Source organism: Lepisosteus platostomus, chromosome 6 (assembly GCF_059453375.1).
Source record: "Lepisosteus platostomus isolate fLepPlt1 chromosome 6, fLepPlt1.hap1, whole genome shotgun sequence".
In the NCBI taxonomy this organism is placed as follows: domain Eukaryota; kingdom Metazoa; phylum Chordata; class Actinopteri; order Semionotiformes; family Lepisosteidae; genus Lepisosteus; species Lepisosteus platostomus.
In genome coordinates, this window is record NC_142616.1 from 8,821,787 (window position 1) to 8,845,227 (window position 23,441).

At 37.7% G+C, this 23,441-nt stretch overlaps 1 protein-coding gene across 12 annotated transcripts in view; it reads left to right on the top strand.

The window, feature by feature from the left end:
• Positions 1–23,441, top strand: part of LOC148660034 (E3 ubiquitin-protein ligase TRIM21-like) — a 50,523-nt gene that overhangs the window by 12,552 nt on the left and 14,530 nt on the right. Inside the window, exons 1-16 of one of the 12 annotated variants that reach the window (XM_088637629.1) lie at positions 3,401–3,646; positions 4,410–4,507; positions 4,896–5,237; positions 7,332–7,382; positions 10,577–10,618; positions 10,733–10,774; positions 10,889–10,930; positions 11,046–11,087; positions 11,202–11,243; positions 11,359–11,412; positions 11,535–11,576; positions 14,081–14,197; positions 16,475–16,516; positions 17,794–17,844; positions 18,818–18,844; positions 19,792–21,167. In XM_088637629.1, coding sequence (XP_088493755.1) covers positions 4,417–4,507; positions 4,896–5,237; positions 7,332–7,382; positions 10,577–10,618; positions 10,733–10,774; positions 10,889–10,930; positions 11,046–11,087; positions 11,202–11,243; positions 11,359–11,412; positions 11,535–11,576; positions 14,081–14,197; positions 16,475–16,516; positions 17,794–17,844; positions 18,818–18,844; positions 19,792–20,327 — 1,563 coding nt within the window. In that variant the 5' untranslated portion in view covers positions 3,401–3,646; positions 4,410–4,416 and the 3' untranslated portion in view covers positions 20,328–21,167. Of the gene's footprint in view, positions 1–3,400; positions 3,647–4,409; positions 4,508–4,895; positions 5,238–7,331; positions 7,383–10,576; positions 10,619–10,732; positions 10,775–10,888; positions 10,931–11,045; positions 11,088–11,201; positions 11,244–11,358; positions 11,413–11,534; positions 11,577–14,080; positions 14,198–16,474; positions 16,517–17,793; positions 17,845–18,817; positions 18,845–19,791; positions 21,168–23,245; positions 23,428–23,441 lie in introns of those variants that run through there. The other 11 variants (XM_088637628.1, XM_088637622.1, XM_088637623.1 and 8 more) reach the window with 11 other exon arrangements.

The following is a 23,441-nucleotide window of genomic DNA, read 5'->3' on the forward strand; positions in this document are numbered from 1 at the left end:
CTGCTCTCTGAGTCCTAAATGCATTCTGCTACCATCCTGGAAAGAAATCCCTGCAGTTCCATATTTATGACCATATTTAGTGGTCCCATCTGTGGCAAGGGTTAAATTACTTTCTTGCAACAGTTTTTCTTTCAGATGTTGCGAAGAAACTTGCCTCGCTTCTAACACAAGATATTTACAAAACCTTTCCCCTGGTAATCTATCTACCTGAATACCTACCAATTTATCAAAAACTAGTCTGACTGTCTGAGAAGCCTTTCGTGCACTAACGCCCATATCTGCTACTAAATCCATATAAGCCTCTCTTACAGCATCACTATACTTTTTCATACGTGCTAATATTGTGACTCACTATCCTGTCTATATCTGTTTTCAAGCCTTCATATTCTCCCTGCCAGAACTGTACCTCCTCATTCAGGTCCCTCACCCTGTGTGCCAAATCTGCTTCAGAGTCACATTTCCTTTTATAACACCCAACCTTCTGCGATTCTTTTTTTTTTTTGTATATCTAAGCTTTTCCAACTGTTCTTGCAATTCATCAATACTCTTCTCTAGCTGTGCCTTTTCCTTCTCTGACTCACTTTTCTCCTGTTCATTCAAAATGACTACCTGCTCACACTCCACAACGTTTTGCTCAAGTGTCCGAATTTTACTATCCCTGCGTCTAAGCCTTTTATTCACATTCCTAACACTTCCATGTCCTAACTTTTCATTTGCCTTGCTTAATTTATTTGAGAGAGCTTGAATTTCATTTTCAGCCTTATAAAGCATAAGTCCTCTTTTTGTTTCTTGTCTAACTTAGCTCTTTCACCATCCAGCTTCCTGCATTCTTCCATTAATCTATGCACATTTTTAAACTGTGCTCCTAATTCACTACCTCATTAGTGCACTTTACATCACTTAATTCACTCGTTCCTGACCGTACCTCACAAGCAGAGCTAGTGCTAGCTGTTTGCTGTGCATCTCCTGCAGCTGAAATTTCACTGCTCTCCTTTCTTACTAGGGGCAGAGCAAAGATCTGGCGGTCAAAATCTTCCCTTCCGCTTTTTCTTAAGCGGGGTTTCTTATTAATGATCCTCTGTACATACAAACTAATCACTCGCTGAAAATATTCTTTTTTCCTGTTCATTTCTTAAACCTAGATCGAAATTGTGATTTAAAGATATCAAAAAGCATCTGTTTCCTATTTGATTTTTTGGCTCCGGAAAATGTGTAGATCATCATCGCTCTGTTCGTCAAGATTTTAACATCTTGTTTTTGTATTCGTTCAAATTCTAACTCTACATCTATCCCTAATTCCTCGAAGTAGCTACTGATGTATTGCTTTCCCTTACCACCAGGGCACACAAGCGTTTTCTCCGGATTCATCTTTTTTCTTTCTCAGGATCTCTCTCATTCGCTGCGGCTCGGCGCCAGAGCGGTTAAAGACGGCGATAAGTCAGACTCCCAGAGGGAGGGGGGGCGTCTTCCCGCTTCCCACTTCCATAACTAAAATGCCAAATAGGAGTGGCTTAAGCGACAGACACAGTCGTGTAACTGACAGTTTGAGGTAGCCTATCGTGTAGATTTCGCTTTGTTGCTGATAGGTTAAGCTTTCGAAACTCAGCCCCAATGTCATGTGACTTATTTTTCGCCCTCTTTCATTGGTTAAACGCAACGAACACAAGCACCACCATAGTAACTGGGATGGGTAGTTTTTAATTCAGTTTGAATTATCACTGTACGTACCGTCTTCGTATTTGGCCAGGGCTTTAAAGAGAGGGCGCGCCAAAAATGACGTGATTATCTGTCCCACAGCTGGAGCTTAGCCGAAATTGGGTCATGCAACAGAGCAATGATCCAAAACCCACCGGAAAATCTACAACCTGAATGGCCGAAAAAAAAATCAGAAATTTGGAATGGAAAATGTTACAGAACACGTCACGTTATCGCTGCTAAGGGGGCTTCCACGTGTTACTGTGCTCACTTACTTTTTTCACATACGGCTATTGAATGTTGGCTGATTTTATTTGTTTAATAAATAATGCGAAAGATTTGTGTGTGTTATCTGTCACATGAGGTCAGCTTTATCTACTGTTAGGACTTGGTGAGGACTAGATGAAGGTCCAATATGTCTTAATACGTATAGCCATAGAATCGTAAGGGGGTGTAATTTCCTTTTCACATCATTTTATAATATATATATTAACATATACACCTGAAGAAGGCTCCACGGCCGAAACGTTGTGTTTTCTTTCTTCTTTTTTCCAGCATGGAATAAACCTATAACTTGTTCCTTTGCAGCCTACGCATGCTGGCGCAACTCCCCACCTGAACTACTATACAGTACATATTAATGTATTATATGTATTTATCAAGTGGTTTATAAAAGAGTTCTCAGAAATTCACACAAATCTTGAGTTCGTGGCTAATGACCCTGAAATACGGCTGACGTTGCTAAATTCAGAAAAAAAGGACATTTCATTGACTCGGGCTAACGCGATAACCGGAGGGTGGAGCTGGTGAATTTTCACAGTGCGTCTGAAATCTGAAATGTCTCGCACTATTACTATTTTCGTGATGCCTGCCCATTCCTCTTGGTGTTCAAATAAGGCTATTTGCAAGTGATATTTACTTCACACGAGATAAATAATAAGGACGTCGTCTCCTTTAACTTGTTCTGATACTGTCCGTACGCTTCAGTTCTCAGGAAGAAATGTCGCTCAGGTTTAATTTGCTTGTGAAACTCAGGCCAGGAAAAAAACAGGCTTTTGCACACAGGCACTTCGTTAAAAACGCCCCCTTTCTGTGCGTTATACGGGATCTGTGCAATAGAGAACACACGTCTCAGACGTTGAGAGCTGAAACACGTCCCCGAATCTCTTTGAAACAAAACAGGTTTTTTTATTTATAATTAAATTTATATATTATTAAATGATAAGAACACAAAACGTAAGGTTAAAAAAAGAGAGGAATCCATTTGGCGCATCAAGCCCCTTCAGTCTGAAGATCTGGCACAGTAGTATCTTTCAGGATGAATTTCTGTTCTTCAAATGGTAATGGAAAATGTTTCTTAAAAAAGGTCAGAAATATTGGTATCTATGGGGGGAAGCACAATTTTGGTGGATGGGTGTCTGATTAAGAGCAGAAAAGATGGAATCAGTGTAGAAGAAGTGATCCCTGCAAAACCGAAGTGATGTAAAAAGGTCTAGGGTGAAAAATGAGCAGTTTTTACTAGCTTTCTACCACCTGCAACAGAGCAGAATTTACAGTATGTTTGTGGTTTGTGTGAACAGTGAGCCCTGCGCTGTGGTCGATGATAATACACCGGCCTCTCCTACTGCAGCTCTGCTCTGAGCGATACTGTAAATTAGTGTCATATGAGGAGGTCACTCCCACCGCGGTGTCATAACGCAACCGCTTGTCACACTTTCACTTTTGGTTTTAAAATGATCTCTGCTCCAGAAATAAAAAATATATATATACAATTTTAATAGGAAAGAGTTTTGTGGTAGTAAGATCGACTGTAGTATTTTGATGTTGTTGACACCCATAGAAGTTAATTTTCGTTTAAATAGTGACGTTTTTAAACTAAGGAGTAAACAAAGGAGCAAAGTCTGTCGGGGGAAAACTACTGGTTTGAAAAGGTCATTTTGCGGACATAAAGGTACAGAAACAACGTTCATTAAACGGGTTCTTGTTTTTAAAAAAGGCGACAGAGTGTAATTGTTGTGAAGTGCTTAGATTGTAATGAAGATCACTACTGTATACATGTATGTATACAGTATACCATTCACACGAACTCGGTTAGTGGAAGCTTGAATTTTGTATTGTCTTTAGAACATTCTGACAAAAATACTTGGTTTTAGGTGCTTAAAACTGTATACGTTCATTTTGCTGATGCTTGATTTCACTTATTTAACTTTTTATTTCGGTTAGGAATGATAAAGTTATTTCATGAAATCAGGGTAATTTACATGTTATTACAGTAACAATATACTACTATGAATAATAATAAAAAAGAGTGGTTTAAATTGTTTCATTTATTATTGATTGTATTAAGCTGTGATACAGCTGTTGCTACAAAGAACAGTGGTACTAGTGACATGTGGACAGTGGATTTGTATTTTACTGGAATAAATACGGAGAGGACAATAGGACAAGACAGACAAGGTGAAGCTGCAACGAAGAATAAGTCATGACATTAAAGAAAACAAAACAGAGACATTAAAAAAAAAGAATTTTAAGTTCAGTCAGTAAGATTAGTTGTCCTACCCATGGAACGGTAAAGCACACATATGAAAGGTGACACTATGTTGCTTGTATGAATGTGTTGAGCATGGAGAGACTATAGAGACGTGTTGTTTGGGTCAGTCAGCACTTCATTGTGGGAAAGTGAAGGAAACTTCTGACAATTTGCTCTTTGACAGGAACGTTATGGATATACACAGCAAGATAAATCTAGTGACCACACTGCTAATTGGGTTGGTCAACTGGACACGGAAGGACAGTACAATTTCTAAGCCAGGTATGAGCTGCTGATAACAGTTCTTCTACAGCACTGGCCTGTTCTTATAGCCCCACCGGTCTGTTTCCAAACCAACCACAGCTAGACTGTGTAGTGTCATTTGGCGTGATTGCTATATTACTTTCTTGCGGGGTAAAAATAATGATTTATGCTTTACTTTACACTTGGTTTAAACCACTCAATGCCAGCTTTTTCCATCGTGCATGCTTTCTTGACATTGCAGCAAATATTGTGAGAGCAATCAGGTGAATTATCAAGAAAATTGAAATAAATTGAAATAAAAAATAAATTGTCTGTTAAAAAAGTAACTTTTTTTCACATTTGTTGAACCACAATATTTCCTACAATATTGGAAATCAAACCACCATTCTCTTTTGTTCACCCCCAGGTCTACAGTGTAGACTCACGGTTCCATTGGAACCTCTGACTGTCAGTGTGGGCAGTGACATCGTCTTGCCCTGTCACCTCACACCTGAGACAAGTGCCGTGTCTCTGGAGGTGAGGTGGTACACAAGTTCTGGTGAGCTGGTCCATCAGTACACAGACAGGAGGGAGACAGAAGGCCCAGGCTACCAGGGCAGAGTGCAGCTGTTCCATCAGGAGCTGGAGAGAGGCAACGTGTCCCTGCTGCTTGAAGATGTCAGAACCTCAGACCAGAGCACCTACATTTGTCACGTCTACTCTTTGCTGGGAGATGAACTGGATTCCCAGCTGGAGATGCTGGTTACAGGTTACACAGTCGGAGTTAGTGGTTACTGGTAACACAGTTCAAGATAGTCTCTTCAGGTGGCTACACTGAAAAACATGGGTGGTATGAGCCAATAAAGTTTAAGATGTGGTCATTTCCACATAATGTACTTATTCCTGTTCAATAAACTATAGCAGACCTATGAAACAGATTGCAGGGAGCATCTCTAGACGTTTGTGAGCCCTTATCTTCAGATCCATACCTATATTACAAGCTCAAACACAATTAAATATTTCAAATTCTCATTGTCAAATATATACTGTATGTAGCATTTTTCTAATGATTTTGTGATATACAGTGCCTTGCGAAAGTATTCGGCCCCCTTGAACTTTTCAACCTTTTGCCACATTTCAGGCTTCAAACATAAAGATATAAATTTTTTTATTTTATGTGAAGAATCACCAACAAGTGGGACACAATTGTGAAGTGGAACGAAATCTATTGGATTTTTGAAACTTTTTTAACTAATAAAAAAATGAAAAGTGGGGCGTGCAAAATTATTCAGCCCCCTTGCGTTAATACTTTGTAGAGCCACCTTTTGCTGCGATTACAGCTGCAAGTCGCTTGGGGTATGTCTCTATCAGTTTTGCACATCGAGAGACTGAAATTCTTGCCCATTCTTCCTTGCAAAACAGCTCGAGCTCAGTGAGGTTGGATGGAGAGCGTTTGTGAACAGCAGTTTTCAGCTCTTTCCACAGATTCTCGATTGGATTCAGGTCTGGACTTTGACTTGGCCATTCAAACACCTGGATACGTTTATTTGTGAACCATTCCCTTGTAGATTTTGCTGTATGTTTGGGATCATTGTCTTGTTGGAAGATAAATCTCCGTCCCAGTTTCAGGTCTTTTGCAGACTCCAACAGGTTTTCATCCAGAATGGTCCTGTATTTGGCTGCATCCATCTTCCCCTCAATTTTAACCATCTTCCCTGTCCCTGCTGAAGAAAAGCAGGCCCAAACCATGATGCTGCCACCACCATGTTTGACAGTGGGGATGGTGTGTTGAGGGTGATGAGCTGTGTTGCTTTTACGCCAAACATATCGTTTTGCATTGTGGCCAAAAAGTTCGATTTTGGTTTCATCTGACCAGAGCACCTTCTTCCACATGTTTGGGGTGTCTCCCAGGTGGCTTGTGGCAAACTTTAGACGAGACTTTTTATGGATATCTTTGAGAAATGGCTTTCTTCTTGCCACTCTTCCATAAAGGCCAGATTTGTGCAGTGTAAGACTGATTGTTGTCCTATGGACAGACTCTCCCACCTCAGCTGTAGTTCTCTGCAGTTCATCCAGAGTGATCATGGGCCTCTTGGCTGCATCTCTGATCAGTCTTCTCCTTGTCTGAGCTGAAAGTTTAGAGGGACGGCCAGGTCTTGGTAGATTTGCAGTGGTCTGATACTCCTTCCATTTCAAGATGATCGCTTGCACAGTGCTCCTTGGGATGTTTGAAGCTTGGGAAATCTTTTTGTATCCAAATCCGGCTTTAAACTTCTCCACAACAGTATTACGGACCTGCCTGGTGTGTTCCTTGGTCTTCATGATGCTCTCTGCGCTTTCAACAGAACCTTGAGACTATCACAGAGCAGGTGCATTTATACAGAGACTTGATTACACACAGATGGATTCTATTTATCACCATCAGTCATTTAGGACAACATTGGATCATTCAGAGATCCTCGCTGAACTTCTGGAGTGAGTTTGCTGCACTGAAAGTAAAGGGGCCGAATAATTTTGCACGCCCCACTTTTCATTTTTTTATTAGTTAAAAAAGTTTCAAAAATCCAATAGATTTCGTTCCACTTCACAATTGTGTCCCACTTGTTGGTGATTCTTCACATAAAATAAAAAATTTATATCTTTATGTTTGAAGCCTGAAATGTGGCAAAAGGTTGAAAAGTTCAAGGGGGCCGAATACTTTCGCAAGGCACTGTATATGAGTGACTGAAACACAACTTAGTTTCTGTACCCTTTTAGCTTTAGAAAATTTATAATTTCTCCTCATCATTAAATATCAAATCAAATTTTCAACTTTATCAGATCTATACAGCCTGGGTAATAGTCATCTGTCCTTCTTCTCCAGACTCTGTATCAGAAGATCTCCCAGCTCCTGAGCCTCCTGTTCCAGTCACAGGTTATGTACAATTGGCTATTAATCATGTTTCATGTCAATCAATCAATTTATCAAACGCACAACAATACAGCATGCAGTAGTAGTTGCTGGCAATGAAATGTCTTTTCTACGAGCTCACCGGGGGGCGGATATAAATAACAAAATTAAGGTTACAAAAACTAAAGTTTCATAATAATAGATCATAATGTAATAGAAATTAAATAAAATAAACACAGACAAAACTCAATATAAATAGAGCTGCGATGTGTCCAAGGTGTATGAAGTACATTACAGTATGTCCAAGTACTGCAGTAGGCACAGTACAGTGAAAACTGTATGTCCATGTAGGCATTACATGATTTGCTAAAGGTGCTGCAGGTTGGCTATTTAGCAGTCTAATTGCCTGGAGGTAGGAGTTGTTCTGTAGTCTGTTGGACTTGGACCGAATGCTTCGGTACCGTTTACCAGACGGTAGGAGAGAAAACAGTTTGTGACTGGGATGACTGGGGTCCTTGAGAATGGACCTGGACTTCTTAAGACATCTAGCTGAGTAGATATCCTGGATAGTGTTCGGTGGAGGAAGGACAAAGGCAGTGATTGCTAATCACTGACAGCTGGGAATGATTAAGTGTTGTCATCCCTCCCGAACTTTAGTTATATAAACTCCATTAATGGTTCCACAGTTCCTGACTGGGAACACATCTGCCATTAAGGTTTTATTTGGACTCCTACAAGTACAAATGCATGCTTATAATATATAATTTCCTTTCCCTATGTTTTGGAATTCTGACCAAACAGGAAGAGTGGGTTTAGGGGCAAATATCTATGTCTTATATATTGCTTTGTATCACTTTGTGGTAAGCCAAATTATCATTTCAGGACATCTCTAAATTATTTGAAGATATATTTAAACATGTATGTGGTTTCCTGTTAATTTCTAATTGAAATTTTCTAATTGAAAATCTAATTGATCACTTCTGGATAGCATAGAGTTTGTTGATTGTTTTAGAATAATTGTTTACTTTTCCTTATTTCTTTTATTTCTGTAGTACAATTATCTAACAGACAACCTGTTAATCTGTAGTTCAAATTGTGCTACAACAAAAATAAAAACGATTAGGGTTAAACTTACACATCTGTAATTATAAGAAAAGAATTACATGTGGTATTTATGGACAATTTTAAAATGTCAGAGTCTGCCATGTGAATAATATGTTTCAATTTTGTTATGACAACAATATCATCAGCTGTGAAATCTAATAAAATGTAGGCTATTGCTACTGAAAATCTACTGTGTGGTGTAGTTTAGCACCAATTCCAAAGGTAGTTTTCATTAAAAAAAAAATTAAATTTGTATGTGTTTTGTGAAGTAACAATATAATTGACCATTATTTACCTATCCATGCTAAATGTATTCATTTTTAAATACACTGATAAAAAAAACCCATGAGTAACCACATGCATTGTAAGTAAAGTATCCAATTAAGAAATTAAGCGTGTAATAATATTATATTTTATTTGCTTTACAGTTGTCTTATTTTATTCTAAAATGTATTTCAGTTACAATGTATATCATGCAACATTTAAAAAAATAAATACAAGTAAACTAAAAAAGACAATAACATTAATAACTGACTTATTCAGTCTACTACTGTCAATTTGCCATGGAACAGGTATTTGAAAATAATGAAAACTATTACAGCACAAACATTCACAAATTGAATGTGAATAAAAAAGCAAAAGGACCCTGTGTAAAAGTTCTTATCTATTTAGCATAGATACAAACATTTAAATGTGATCTTTTAGTTACATTTTGTCCCACAAAATAAGAAGAATGACAGTACTATACTGTATACCTATAAAAAGTACAGTCTAACAATCTGTGAAACTGTAATCTTTTAAGCTCCTTCTGCTTACACAGTAAAACATATTCTGTATCATACATAATTTCACATACTTTATAAAATGTAATAATGATTTTTACAAAAGTATTTGATTTTACCTTACAATAAAAATGAGTTTGGTATGAGTTTTAGAACGGGGTTTACAAAAACATGTTTCAATGATTTTCTTTTTGTACATTGAAATTATTACAGCATACAGTACATAAGAAACACTCATGCACTAATCTAGTTGTTTTGTAGCTGTCAAAACAAACATTTTTTTAACAGTTAGCTACAGACTTCCATGTGTAGATTTAAGTTAAACCTCAAAACTACAAAGGCCTCAGACAACTTAAGTTAAAGAACACAGAGCTCTTAGTGGTAATATTGCTACAGTAGAGCAATAGGAGAAGAGATAGGAGATGGAGAGATAGTATGTTACTGTATATGCCAGTCTTTTCTAAACATAAAGTGTTGTGATGCTGCCAGGGACAGCATCCCTGCAGGGTGGTACTTCCCCCTTTCTTTGCCCTTGTTAGGATGGCTGACCAATGCTGCTGATTGCAGAGTGGCAGATGCTACAATCACTAAATCGGGGATCGGCTGTATTGCTCTTGGCTAGCCCATATTAGCTGAGTGCTGAACTGGTAGCCAGAAAGAGTACAGGTAGATGCTAGTTGAGAAGAGTCTGAACTAGTGAAGTTGAAAGAGGACTTTGGCTGTGAGAGGAGCTGTCTCTGCTCTGTGTGAGAAACCACTGTGTTATGAACCACCGCTCACATAGAAGATTATTTAATAAGGAGCTATTTGTATGGAAGCCAGTAAACAGCTAACCTGCCTGTCTTATTAATTAGGGATTGAGTGTAAATAGTAGCCAGGAGCCCAGTTAAAGGCTGGGTATTCCTTTATATCTTACTTACATGGGGTTTGTCTGGGGTCAGGCACTTGCCTAAATTCCAGCGCCTGATTGTCAGGTGACAGTTGTCAGGTGCCTGGATATTAAACAGGTTTACATAAAAATAAATATAAAATCTTTGGTTCAAAGGCCATATTTTACAACAAAGCACAAACATTGATAATATAACTTCGACACTATAGTTATGGGCATGGTCATCGGTCTGACTGCATTGTATTCTGTTGTTCACTCTTTTTAGTTGTATTTTTAGACATGAGAGTAGCAGAGCTTGAGGAACTAATTAAGAAACTACAAAATGACAAACGTACAGTATTGCATGTGGTTTATAATACACTTTTAACTGTGAAAGCCATCAGTCAGACTGTATTGTACTCTGCTATTCACTCTTATTCTCTCTCTATTTTTTGCTTATGTAGAAAAGCTTGAAGAAAAGAATATGAAGCTGCAGAATGAGAGAGGTACAGGACTGTTTGTGGTTCTGTTTAATAGTTCTACATACAGTTATAGTTGAAACAGCCATCAGTCAGACTGTGTTGTACTCTGCTGTTAACGCTTGTTGTTTGTATTTATAGAGAAGCTTGAAGAAGAGAATAAGAAGCTGCAGAATGACAAAGGTACAGGACTGTTTGTGGTTCTGTTTAATAGTTCTACATACAGTTATAGTTGAAACAGCCATCAGTCAGACTGTGTTGTACTCTGCTGTTAACGCTTGTTGTTTGTGTTTGTAGTGAAGCTTGAAGAAGAGAATATGAAGCTGCAGAATGAGAGAGGTACAGGACTGTTTGTGGTTCTGTTTAATAGTTCTTCAGTACAGTTATAGCTGTGTCAGCCATCAGTCAGACTGTATTGTACTGTACTGTTTACTCTTCTTGTTTGTATTTATAGAGAAGCTTGAAGGAGAGAATAAGAAGCTGCAGAATGAGAGAGGTACAGGACTGTTTGTGGTTCTGTTTAATAGTTCTACATATAGTTCTAGCTGTGACAGCCATCAGTCAGACTGTATTGTACTCTGCTAAGTATGCTTTTTGTTTGTATTTATAGAGAAGCTTGAAGAAGAGAATACGAAGCTGCAGAATGACAAAGGTACAGGACTGTTTGTGGTTTTGTTTGATAGTTCTTAAATACAGTTATAGCTGTGACAGCCATCAGTCAGACTGTATTGTGCTCCGTAATTCACTTTTGTTCTATGCATTTATAGACAAGAAAGTAGCAGAGCTTGAAGAAAAGAATATGCAGCTGCAGAATAACAAAGGTAAAGTGCTGATTGCAGTCGTAATAGGTTTACAGTACAGTTATAGTTGAAACAGGCATCAATCAGACTGTATTGTACTCTGCTATTCACTCTAATTCACTCTCTATTTTTTGCTTTTGTAGAGAAGCTTGAAGAAAAGAATAAGAAGCTGCAGAATGACAAAGGTACAGGACTGTTTGTGGTTTTGTTTGATAGTTCTTCAGTACAGTTATAGCTGTGTCAGCCATCAGTCAGACTGTACTGTGCTCTGCTGTTCATTCTTATTGTTTGAATTTGTAGAGATGTCCGAAGAACAGAATGATAAGATGCAGAATGATAGAAGTACAGTGCTGTTTGTGGTTTTGTTTAAAGGATAACACTTGACAATCATTACAAATACAAAGAACAACTGTATAGAGAGTACAATACAGTCTGACTGATGCCTGTTTCAACTATAACTGTTCTGTAAAACTTTTAAAGAACTGTTATAAACACAACTTTTAATTTGAAGTGAATATAATTGAGGTTCTACTTTTTAAAGTTTAAGCTTTAAAGTCATGCAATGTAGAAGTTAGGCAGGAACATGCCATTGTTTCTTATTTTTGATTTTCTTTAAAAAATGTTTGAAAAATCGGCTTCCCACTTTCACCTTGCCATAACTATAGTGGGATTGTAGCATATTTGGGGACTCATAGTGGTCCTTTGTATTACAAGTATTACGGTAACGGTAATACGGTAAAGTCTGAGTAATATTGCAAGAGCAGATTTTGAACTGAGGAAGGCATTTAACCCCCTTCCCCGACAAAGACAAAGCTGATAAAGGTGATAAAAATCCATTCAAAAGGGCGCAGTGGGTTAACACAAACTCTAACAGAGCCGCTTGTGAGAGCAAGGTGACGCTGCTCAATTACATTAGATCTCAAGTACTGTACAGTCAGATGATCTGTTTGTCAAATTCACCTAATTTACGCAGTACACGACTTCTGAAAAAGTACTCTTTTTTCTCGAGCAAACTCATCAAAGGTTTATTTAAGTCTGAAACTTGGATGGTACAGTATGTCTCAGCGACTCTGCTCTGCCCGCACCAGGTCTCTGCTCCCACTGTTCCACACACGCCAATCACAGGAGGTCAGATCCACGTACTGTATACTGAAACAGTAGCGCACACGTCAATGAACGGCAGTGTGATCATATACTGTATAAATATTAATATAATATATATATATAATATTTATATATAAATATATAATATTTAAAGTTAAATTACTCCTTTGTTTAACTTAAAGAATTCCGTGAAGAAATCCTTAATCATGAAACCATCATGTATAATAATTCATCCAGATACATTCACTCACGCCAGAGCAAATGTTGCCAGAAATAACCTCCCAGAGTCCAATACTGTACAATATACAGTTTAAAGTTTTAAATTTAAAGTTAAACTGTTGGCTGATTATAGGCTGCTGAAATTTGGATTAAGACAAAATATAGATTTTCTCAATTCAGATGTAAACCTGAAAGAGACACATTGTGTTTACAATAAACTATAATCGTGGACTATTTTTATGTATTCGGCTATGTAAGAAACAAACTGAAAGTAATGCTCTGATCGGGTTTTGAACCGCCTTGGTGCAGCGTGCTACATTTCAGTCCATTGCCCATTATCACTATAAAGACAATAAAAGTTTTTTTTAAAAAACGAATGTCAAACTTTTTCCAAAACTACCACTTGTGATATTTTAGCTGCATAGTTACACGATTCCATATTAATATTACTATCAAGTGGTATTAAATTAGTACAACTTTTTTTTACAATAACAGCAAGTGGTGTTCTTACTACTGTACATATTTTAAGAAAAGGATAAAACATTGTACAGTAACTTTTTATGAAGTACAGTATATAAACTTTATAATGTCAGAATAAGTACATTAAAACCATAACCCATTGTTTATTAATTATTGTTTATCATTAAAGATTTTTAACATTGTAAGTTAAAAATGTTAAAGACTTTGATGCATAAAATATTTATGAAGAGGGTAGAATGCTGTTGTGTATGTTTTCATATTTAGCTATCACTACCATCTACTGTCCGTGCATTAGATTACTGTATGTATTACATTACAGTACTGTTTTTGTTTTCTGCTACTTTAAGTACTGTTTTGTTTTTTTTGCTACTCTGCAAAATGTACCTATGGATTTTCATTATGTGAATGTAAACCTGAAAAGGGCACATCACATTCACAAGCTACAGTATAATAGTTTAAAATTATCAAATGTCTAAAGAGTGTACAGCTTAAATTCTATAATTAGAAAAGATTGTCCCTCAGCATTGACCAGGATTCGAAACTGGGCGTTTTCTATTGACAACCCAAAAGCACCACATGCCCTGTTAAGCTTTTACGCTTTACCTGGCGGTTTTACAAAGAACTGTAGTCACATTACTGCAGTCTACTAAAATCTCGTGCAGCCGCCCAACCATGAACTACTGCAGTATCCCTTGCGCATTCTGAATGGCTGGATCTGTACATTTAGTTATATTAGATTACTTACAGTTTATGTTCAACCCAGTTATTTCAAGTGATCTTGAAATGCTACTCACAATGACTCAAAATACAATTAAGTTCATAGAAATGACTAACATATTACAGACTGTTGTACGCAGCTCATTTCTGTTCTTATTCAATTCTCCAGGTCTTAAACCCGAAGTGCCCTCCTGGTTATTGCCCATAGGAATGGTGTTTGCATTGATCCTGGTTGTTGCAATCGGAATCGCTTCTTTGTCCTACTTCAAAACAAAAGGACAACAAGGTATATTTTCTTAAGGTCTAAATCAACCAATTTGCACTGTCAAAATTGATGCGATGAGAAATGATTGTCACACTCACTCTCACACAGTAGAGTTATGCTTTGTATGCCTTTAGCATACAAAACTCATAAAAAAGCATCTGACTGAATTCTCATAAAATTTAGCTCTGACATTCTTTTGCTTTTGAAAGAATATCATTAATATAATTTAACTTTGAAGATCATGTTTCTTACAGTACGTTTTTGTTCCAACATCAACTGCTTGCATTGATTAATTTAGAGTATATCATACTTAAGGATCACAATAATTTCTATTAAATATTAATCCAGCTAACTTTCCAATAAACAAATTCCTGAATTGAACCTCAATTGCTTAATGGACTCTGGTGCTTTAGACTCTGATGATTAAGGATTAGCCACAACAAAGACTTGCAATGGAGCTGAATGGTTGCCTACCCCTGCTATATACTTTATTATTTAATTATATTCAGAGATAGAGAGTGTCAATAAAGACGTCAGTAGTGGTTCATGCATTGATCTTATAACAGATCCTTCCTTAATGTATCATTTCTAGAAGGACTCAGGTACATAAACCCAAAGTTTTCACTATATCAGTGATGGTTTCCCTGGCTCAGGCAGGACCAACTCAAATTTATTCTCCCTGCCCTCCTGTAACTTTGTCATTTATTGTTGCTGTTTTTTCCTCAATTTTCTTCACATTCTAAATCTTTCTGACACTAGAATTTAGGTCAATAATACTTTTGTTTGGCCCGATGTTCGGGATATAACTAAAATCCCCAACAATCAGAGACAATAACCTTCAGTTTTGATATGATATTATATTATATGAGATGCTAAAGGTCACCTATTTTGGTTCTTCTTGTTTAAATGAATATGATAGTGTATTCACTCTAGCCGTTTATCGTGAGGAATGTAGAGCTAAGATACTGGGGAAAACTGTTTAAATTTGGATAAGTCCTGAGTTACTGACCTTCTATCTCTGTCATTGACAGTTCATAGTAGACAATGTGCTTTAATGATGACATTCAGAAATATACCTGTCACCACAATCAACATGCTGGTACTGAGTTCTGCTTCTGGACTGTGGTATTGCTGATGTCTGTAGATGAGAACAGATATGATGATAATATTTTCATGGAAACTGATAAAGTAGGTGGAGTTCTAGGGGAGAATTGGGGGGTGCTCCGCCTCTTCCTCTATCATTCAATTATCTCTTTGCCATTTAAACCTAATCCTGCTAACACACGCATCTAGAGTTTTTGAGTTTCCTCCTCCTCCTCTTTCTGTTGTGGTACCTTTGCATTCAGGTTCCCTCTGGGGGGGGGTCAGTGGAGCCCACGTCCCCGACCTCAGGGTGGCAGCGCCACCTTGACCCTTTCTGGGGAGGTTCTCAAGCGTGAGTCAGAGGGGACCCCGGCCACATTATTCTCTAACTTACTAATTCTCGTTCTCTCGGTCCTGAGGGGTTTATCCCAGTTGTGAGGCAGTGCCTCAGTGCGACTCTTAGCGAGTCAGGGGACTTCTTTCGCTTCCTTCTTGAGCAGCTTTGTCTTCATTCTCAACCCCTCGAGCAGCGCCTCTCAGCGCCACTGGAGTGATTCCTCCAGTCAGGGGTTCTTTCTCTTCTCCCTTGAGGGTTTCGTTCCCAGTCGTGAGGCAGCACCTCTCAAAGTGACTCTCCGCGAGTCAGGGGTGTTCGTGTTTTCACGCCCTGGAGCCTGCCGAGTCAGCCAACCCAGTCGGCCCCCTGGGTTCCCCCGTGCGGTCCGAGTGCTCTTTTCTCAACATTACTAACCCCTGCTTCTCCCCTTGAATTACCTAAAATCCACTTGTTCTTAATTTCTACACCATCCTGGAGGTCTTTGCTTTGTTATTGAGCTTCAGTTCATATTGGGATCAACTGTGCCTTTCGAAAGGTATTTAGAAATCTGAAAACTAGAAACTGCATTTCCATTATGTATATTTGAGACCTGATATAATTATGAATATTCTGTGGTGTTAGGTTTCAGGAGAGACAATTTCATTGTGTTTTATAGAAATTATGTGAACATGAACGATGACCTTTTAATACTCGTTTGATTTTGTCTCTATCAGCTGATCGAAGTGAGTCTCTTCACAGTCTCTGTTTTGAAAGATAAAACACATGGAGCTCCGTAGGTGAAGGGTTTACAAAGTGAACATTTAGGCATTATATAGCCAGTCCTTTAATCAATACTGTATTTACTCTGTTGTTAACATCTCTGTTGTCTGTATTTGTAGAGAGAATAGCAAATGCTGAGCAACAGATTTTTGATGAGAAGAGTAAGTATTGGTCTGTTTTGTGTGTACATAAAGTGTAGTGTCATTAACAATGTGGTATTACAGTACTAAGAACACAAATTGTACTTGTTCTGTTATAGTGTACGAACTGTTAAACACAGCTGTCCTGACTTTGCACACATGCTCTCACTGAGGAGTGTGTTGTGCTCTGTTGTTAATCAGATTCAATCATTCAGGCAGCTGTTAAACACTGTGGTTTGATGACAGTCAGTATTTGTCATTGTGGTTCCACTGGTAAACCTCAACAGAAACAGAAACTGAAAGATCACTCAAGCGACCTTTACGAGTAGTACTGTAAGTTAACACTTACTGTGACTTAATACATTGACCACAATTGCACAGCATTTAAACAGGATAGGAAGCCAGCAGTGCTTTAGATTAAAATTGTGCATTTAGGGATGTTGGAGTTCACTGATATTGAGTTTGAGTGTTGGCCATTCGCTGTGTCTCCTGTGGATGACAGTTACATCTTGATCAATTTCTGTTTGACCCAAGACAGGAGACAAAATCACATCAAGCAGACATTGTTTTCTACAGTACTTTATGCTATAATTAGTTGCAATATATATGGGAATTTAACAGTCCCTTTTCTGTAGGAATAAAGAAGTTCAGCATGAACTTCCACAAGTTTCTCAATTAAATGACGATGCTAAGATGAAGGTTTTCACTAAAGAATACCTGTATTCTAATCATGCTTTACATAACAAATTACACTAGTGATTTATTTATATGAAGCTTGTATTGTGTCCTGTTATCCATCACAAACCTGGTACAGTAGATGGAGATAAGAAAACGAGCAGGATGTACTGATCACAGTTTGATATCAAACTCATGCTGCTTGTTCTCTTACATGCTGTACTCCTTAGTTTCTGTACCCTGGGACATGTGTTACTGTTGAATTGACCTGATCTTTTGGATTGTAAAGTTATCTAAGTGCCAGAACTGTATCCTATCGCAGCCTCTGTTTTCAAAAACATAACGGATTTATATACTGTAATTTCATCTGTGTAAATACAGCATGACAGCCCTCCTATTCACCCGGGGTTGTATCCAAGTTGAATATTTAGGGATAATGTAGCCAGCCTTTAGTCGTATGCTGTTGCCACAGTCTTGTCATTGAATAATGTTTGGAAGTGCAGATGGAGCGGAGCAATAATGATGGCACGTATGTAATTGTTTTTAACAAAATCTTACCCCCATGTAATGGAGTCTTCTTGAAATTGTACTCTTTTGTTAACTGTTGTTGTCTGTATTTGTAGAGAGAATAGCACAGCTTGAGAAAGAGAATAAAGAGCTGCATGAAAACAAAAGTAAGTATTGTTCTGTTTTCTGTCTTTGAAGAAAAACATCATAAACAACATGCTTTTCTCGTTATAAGAATATACATTTCTCACTATTTTATTTTGATACTAATTATGCTAGTATTGCTGTAGACTGACATTGTGCACTCACGAGTGTGGTACAGCTGTTACACTGATGATCAGTGCTGATTAGATGGTGTGTCTCCTGCAGAAGACATCTGCATGTTGGTCCTACAGATGGTCTAGGCAGGAGAAAAAACTGCAACTAATTCTGGCTTTGTCAGTTTTCTTGAAGACAGCAACTGTGATCAATCAGATGATTTCTCGATTTCTTTTACCTTTCACTGACTAAAAGCCCAGGAATTATATGAGTTCCCATTACAGCTAAATATTAAATATTTAGTTGCATTATGCAGGTATGAACTTGGCAAGCTGAACGTTTGTATTGTAGTTTCTCTTGCACCCCATAAGCACATAAACAAAGAACAGGACACTTTCACACCCAGTGAGATCTGAGAGAGCAGCACCAGAGCTCATGCTGCACAGCCATGGAGACCTGGAGTAAAGACCTGATGGCAATTTATATGATTACATTCACATTTACAGTATCTTTTCTTACAAATTGGACAGGAGGTAGATTATAGTATGTTTTAAAAAAAATTAAGGGTCACCTGTTTTGAGCCTTTTCTGATTTAAAAGAACAGAATAGTGGGTTGTATGCTAGGTATGTACTACAGTAGTGATAGTGTGCAGTAGGTTAGGTAACATATAACAGGAATAATATAGGAATATGGACATTATGGTGATTATAAATAAGCCTAATTATAAGGTTTTCAAAAGCTTTGTTATATTCTTCTCACAAAATTTGCCTTGACCTGCACAACTAATCTAAGCTTCATTTCTGAGTAGGAAAATTATTTTGTTTAAAGTTTTAAAAAATTATCTTTAGTGTATGAACTAATATTGGCTTTATCTCTTCCAGATATTTCAGTGAGACATGCCATGGCAGGTATTTCTTTTTATTCCTATCTCAAAGATATTCATTTTTGTTTTAGGTATAGAGGAAATTTTTATTTATTTAAATGTTTGGCTTTAATTTCACTTTTCTGAATTAACAACACTGCAGGGGACAGATGATCTCTCTCCCTGTGTTGATGTAGATGCTGAAGAGAACAGGGAACTGAGCCATGTGGAGAAGCAGGTGTCAAGGGCTGCTCTTCCTATTGTCAGGAATTTGCTTTAGTCAGAATGATGATCAATTTTATTTGATTTGCTTTATTATCCCCTGGGGGAATTTTTCTTTTACAACCGAGTCCAACACAAAAACACAACAAAAACAGACAAACATCACCAACGACGAATACAGTGTAATCGTATCCACTGAACAGCAGATAATATAAATAAACACATATTAATATAATAAAAGCTATAATCAATAAGTTGATTGAGAGTTTGATTTCCTGAGTCTGTTATCTTTATACCTCGGGACACAGAGTTGTCTCACAGATGGGAGTAGTGTAAATTCACAATGGAGGGTGTGAGACACACACTCCATAATGCTCTTAGCTTTCTTTGAAACCCTCTGTTTGTTTGTTTGTTTGTTTGTTTATTTGTACAAGTTGTGGATGTGTATGTTTTCCCTGTGTTCGTGTGGGTTTCCTCCCACGATCCAAAGACATGCTGTGTTACAAATGTATGTATAGGGAAGTCTTAAGGCCATTTAATTTGATTATTATATTTCTTTCTCTTTTTTAGATAAAAATGTATTACTGTTTTTAAGAACTGTATCTGTATCGTAATTGGCAACCAACACTGAACAAGCATGGAATTGTTTTATTGTGGAATATTATCAATTTTGTATCACTCAACTGGCCTAGGAATAGACATTGAAAAGACATTGAAAGTCTTTGCACTTTGTCCTATATTGTCTCCTTGTTTCTCTCCTTCTGCCCCCAGTGACAGTGACCCTGGATCAGGACACAATGAACCCCTACCTGAGAGTGTCAGAAGATGGCAGATCAGTGAGGTGGACAGAGCAGCGCCAGAATCTCACTGACACCCCAGAGCGGTTTGATAAAGAGCCCTATATCCTGGGCAAGAGGCCAGAGGGGATTGTGTGGGGGTACTACTGGGAGGTAGATGTTAAGAATAAGAAATACTGGGAGCTGGGAGTTGCTAAAGATTCAGTTCTCAGGAAGGGACAACTAACTCTGAGCCCTAAATCTGGCTTTTTTGTTCTGAGTCTTTGGAATGGAAAAACACTGGAAGCTCTGACTGACCATGAAACCCCCGTGATCTCAGTTCCCATTCCCAAGAGAGTGGGAGTCCATGTGGACTACAGAGAGATGAAGGTCAGCTTCTATAACACTGAAGATCACTCCCACATTTACACATTTGAAGAAAATATTGACAAGACAGTCCGTCCATTCTTCTCCCCTGGAAACAACGACCAGGATCCTCTGATCATATCATCACCTGTACTGTCAGATTAGTGTGCAAAGTGTGCTGCTCATCTCATATGGGAAAATGTGTTTGTGTGTCACATTTTCTTTATATCTTCATTTAAAACTATTTCATGTGTGCAAAGTGTATTGTTCTTCTCAGAATCATCATTTATCAGCTATAATATTAAACTTAGAATGTGACCGGGCCTTGTTTTACATAAAGTAAATTTTGCTTTACCAGACTAATAGGAAAGAGGGAGTATTGCCCTCAGTCTGATAAATGACCAATGATATGTTTCAGGCTTTATCTGACCACACTTAAAAACAGTAAAGGATAATTCAAACATTTGCAAATTCCTCAGTATGTTCTTAATTTAGCCCTTTACTTTTTTATCCTGTTTGACTGTTAAAGTAGATTAGTTTAAGTTGCCACATAGTCTTATTTATAACACTAGCTTACTTTATATTAAAATCAATTGTATTTTAAGGTGGGTAGCTGCGTCAGCATGTGTAGGCTGCAAAGGAACAAGTAATAGGTTTTTTCCATGCTGAAAAAAAGAAGAAAGAAAACATGATGTTTCGGCCGACGTTGAATTGTATTTTTGTCACGAACAGTTCTTTCCGGGCCCTATGCGGACGACGCAATCCAGAATAGTGAAGACACAAGGGGAAAAATATCATGCAGGAATCGGTCAGGAGACAGGGGGGCGTGTCCATGCAGTGCTAGTGTCCGGGGGGAGTGAATCCAGGGCGAACAATCCAAGGGTAAATCCAGAGGAGGAATCCAAGACGAGAGGTTAAGTCCAAGACCAGGGGATCCATCCGTAGTTAAAAACCAGAACCGGGTCGGGACCGGCGGGACAAGGAATCAGGAACATGAAACTAAAACCATAACGGAGCCAGACGCAGCAGGACCCCGGGCTCTCACGACACGGAAATCAATGGGAAGCCAGGAGTGAGGTCAGCGTCTGGCTTTTAAGGTGGAACGGGAATAGGGAACAGGTGCAGACAATGGGAAGGAACGAGGAAGGGCTGGAGCTCCCTTAAGAGGAGGGGTTAGCGATCGTGACAATTTTAATGTTACATATAACTAAATATTTAAGTTTATTGTAAGAGAGCAACTGCTAGTTTCCAGTCTAACAGATTTTCAGGCCTTTGATACAAATTTTAGGACAGTAGCATTCTTGTGCCTGGTTCAACAGTCCTGTCCCTACACATCTTAGGGGAGACTGTAACAGAAGTCTGTACCCCTTTGAAAAAAAATGAGGCGACACACATACATACTAATGAATACGTTAGATGAATACACAAATGCATACATACATCAATGAAAACACATAGATCTAATAAATACCTGTGAGAAATAGTACCACCATCACTGAAACACCCCTCTAAGACTAACTTTCTTAAAATGTGGTATTGTTAAGAAAATTCTCTTACCTGTATATAATTGTATATAAATTATGCCAAAAGTTTCAGGTAGAATTGATTTTTGCTTTCACGTTGCCAAAATCTGTTCTTTAGGAAGTGATGTAGCTATGTTGTCAAAGCCAACAGATTTGACCCCCATCTGCTCGACCACGATCTCGAACTGTGCTTATTTCCTGGTTACCTTTCCTGCCACAGCACACTGTCTGTCTGCGTGCGCTGGTGCCCGTCCCTGCGGGTTTCCCAGTGTCCGCTGCCTCTCGCCCTACACGTGCTACACCTCAAGACCCGACGGCCCACCTCTGCAGTGGATTAATACATATTGTTGTTGATTTGACACTTTGACTCCAACAGACTGAAAATAAAGAGCACAAAAATAGATTTTCATCCTGGAGACAAAATACAACCAACTGTTCATTTTTAATATTTATATATAGAATATATAATATTCTATATATAAATAGAATATAGAATAAAACAGACTGTAGTTTTATATTTTGTGTGATGTATTGAAACAATTATTTGCTATTTTCATTAGGTATTATTGCTTATTGAAGCAGACCACTGTAACAGAGTATTATGGCAATATCAACATACTATGACAGAGAAAATGTAAATAGTGTGCCTCAGCAGTAACAGCTTTGCAATTGAAATGTGTTTATATGTAGTTTGTTAAAAAAAACCCTGCATTTTTAATAATAAAAGTGGCAGAAAAATCAACAAAATACACATTAAACTTTCTTGTCATGTGTCTACTGAGTGTAGAAATACTGTAATTACAAAGCCAGCCACAATACAATTTGATATATCCACTACATTGTTTCATAAACACTTGCATTAAATAATGTAACTTGTGTACAAGTGTGCAAGCAATATTCATTTTCAACATTCATTGTGGAAATAAAGTAGAATTATATGGGCAATGTATTCAGTAAAGTGTTTTTTTTCTTCATTTTTGGCACTGTTTATACAGAACAAAATCTACATTAACACCAGTTTTATATGGGTATTTTCAAAAAACAGAATCTACAGTGACAAAACTTGAGATTGCTTCATAAAAATCTTGTATCACTGCTTGAAAAATAAAACTTAAGAAGCTGCTGTATTTGCTCCTGCAGGGTGACTCACATTACACTGTAACTTTAAACTAGACCGTGTCAGCCTAAAGTCGTCAAACAATAATTAAGATGGTATGTAAAAAAAACACTGGTATAGAAATTTCAAAACAAAATAAAATTATTTTGCCGTGCAGAACGTTCTAAACTTCAGTTAGACCAGTCAGTGGACTAGTCAAATACTTAAAGTACACCTAAATTAAAAAAACATTGGAATGTCTCTGTCAATTTTTTTTGTCACTCAAAAATTCCCAATACGTCATTTTTTCATATCGATGTAAAATAAAAATGACCTAACACATTATTATTATTATTATTATTATTATTATTATTATTATTATTATTAGTTGAACAGGGCAACGGGAATGTTGGAAATGAAGATGGAGACTTTGAGAATGGGAGACGTGAATTAAGTGTTTTCATTCCTGCCGTTTTACTTTTGTTTTCCTCTGTAACTGAGCCACATACTGTATATGAAGGTTTCTGTTGCTGCTGACACACTGGGCTGGATTCGACTTAAGTCATTCCGGCTATCTGGAGCACAGTTGTATCTCCCGGACTGATTTAATTAATCGTTGTTTCAGATCCCCTGGAATAAAAAACAGGTAACATTTTACTT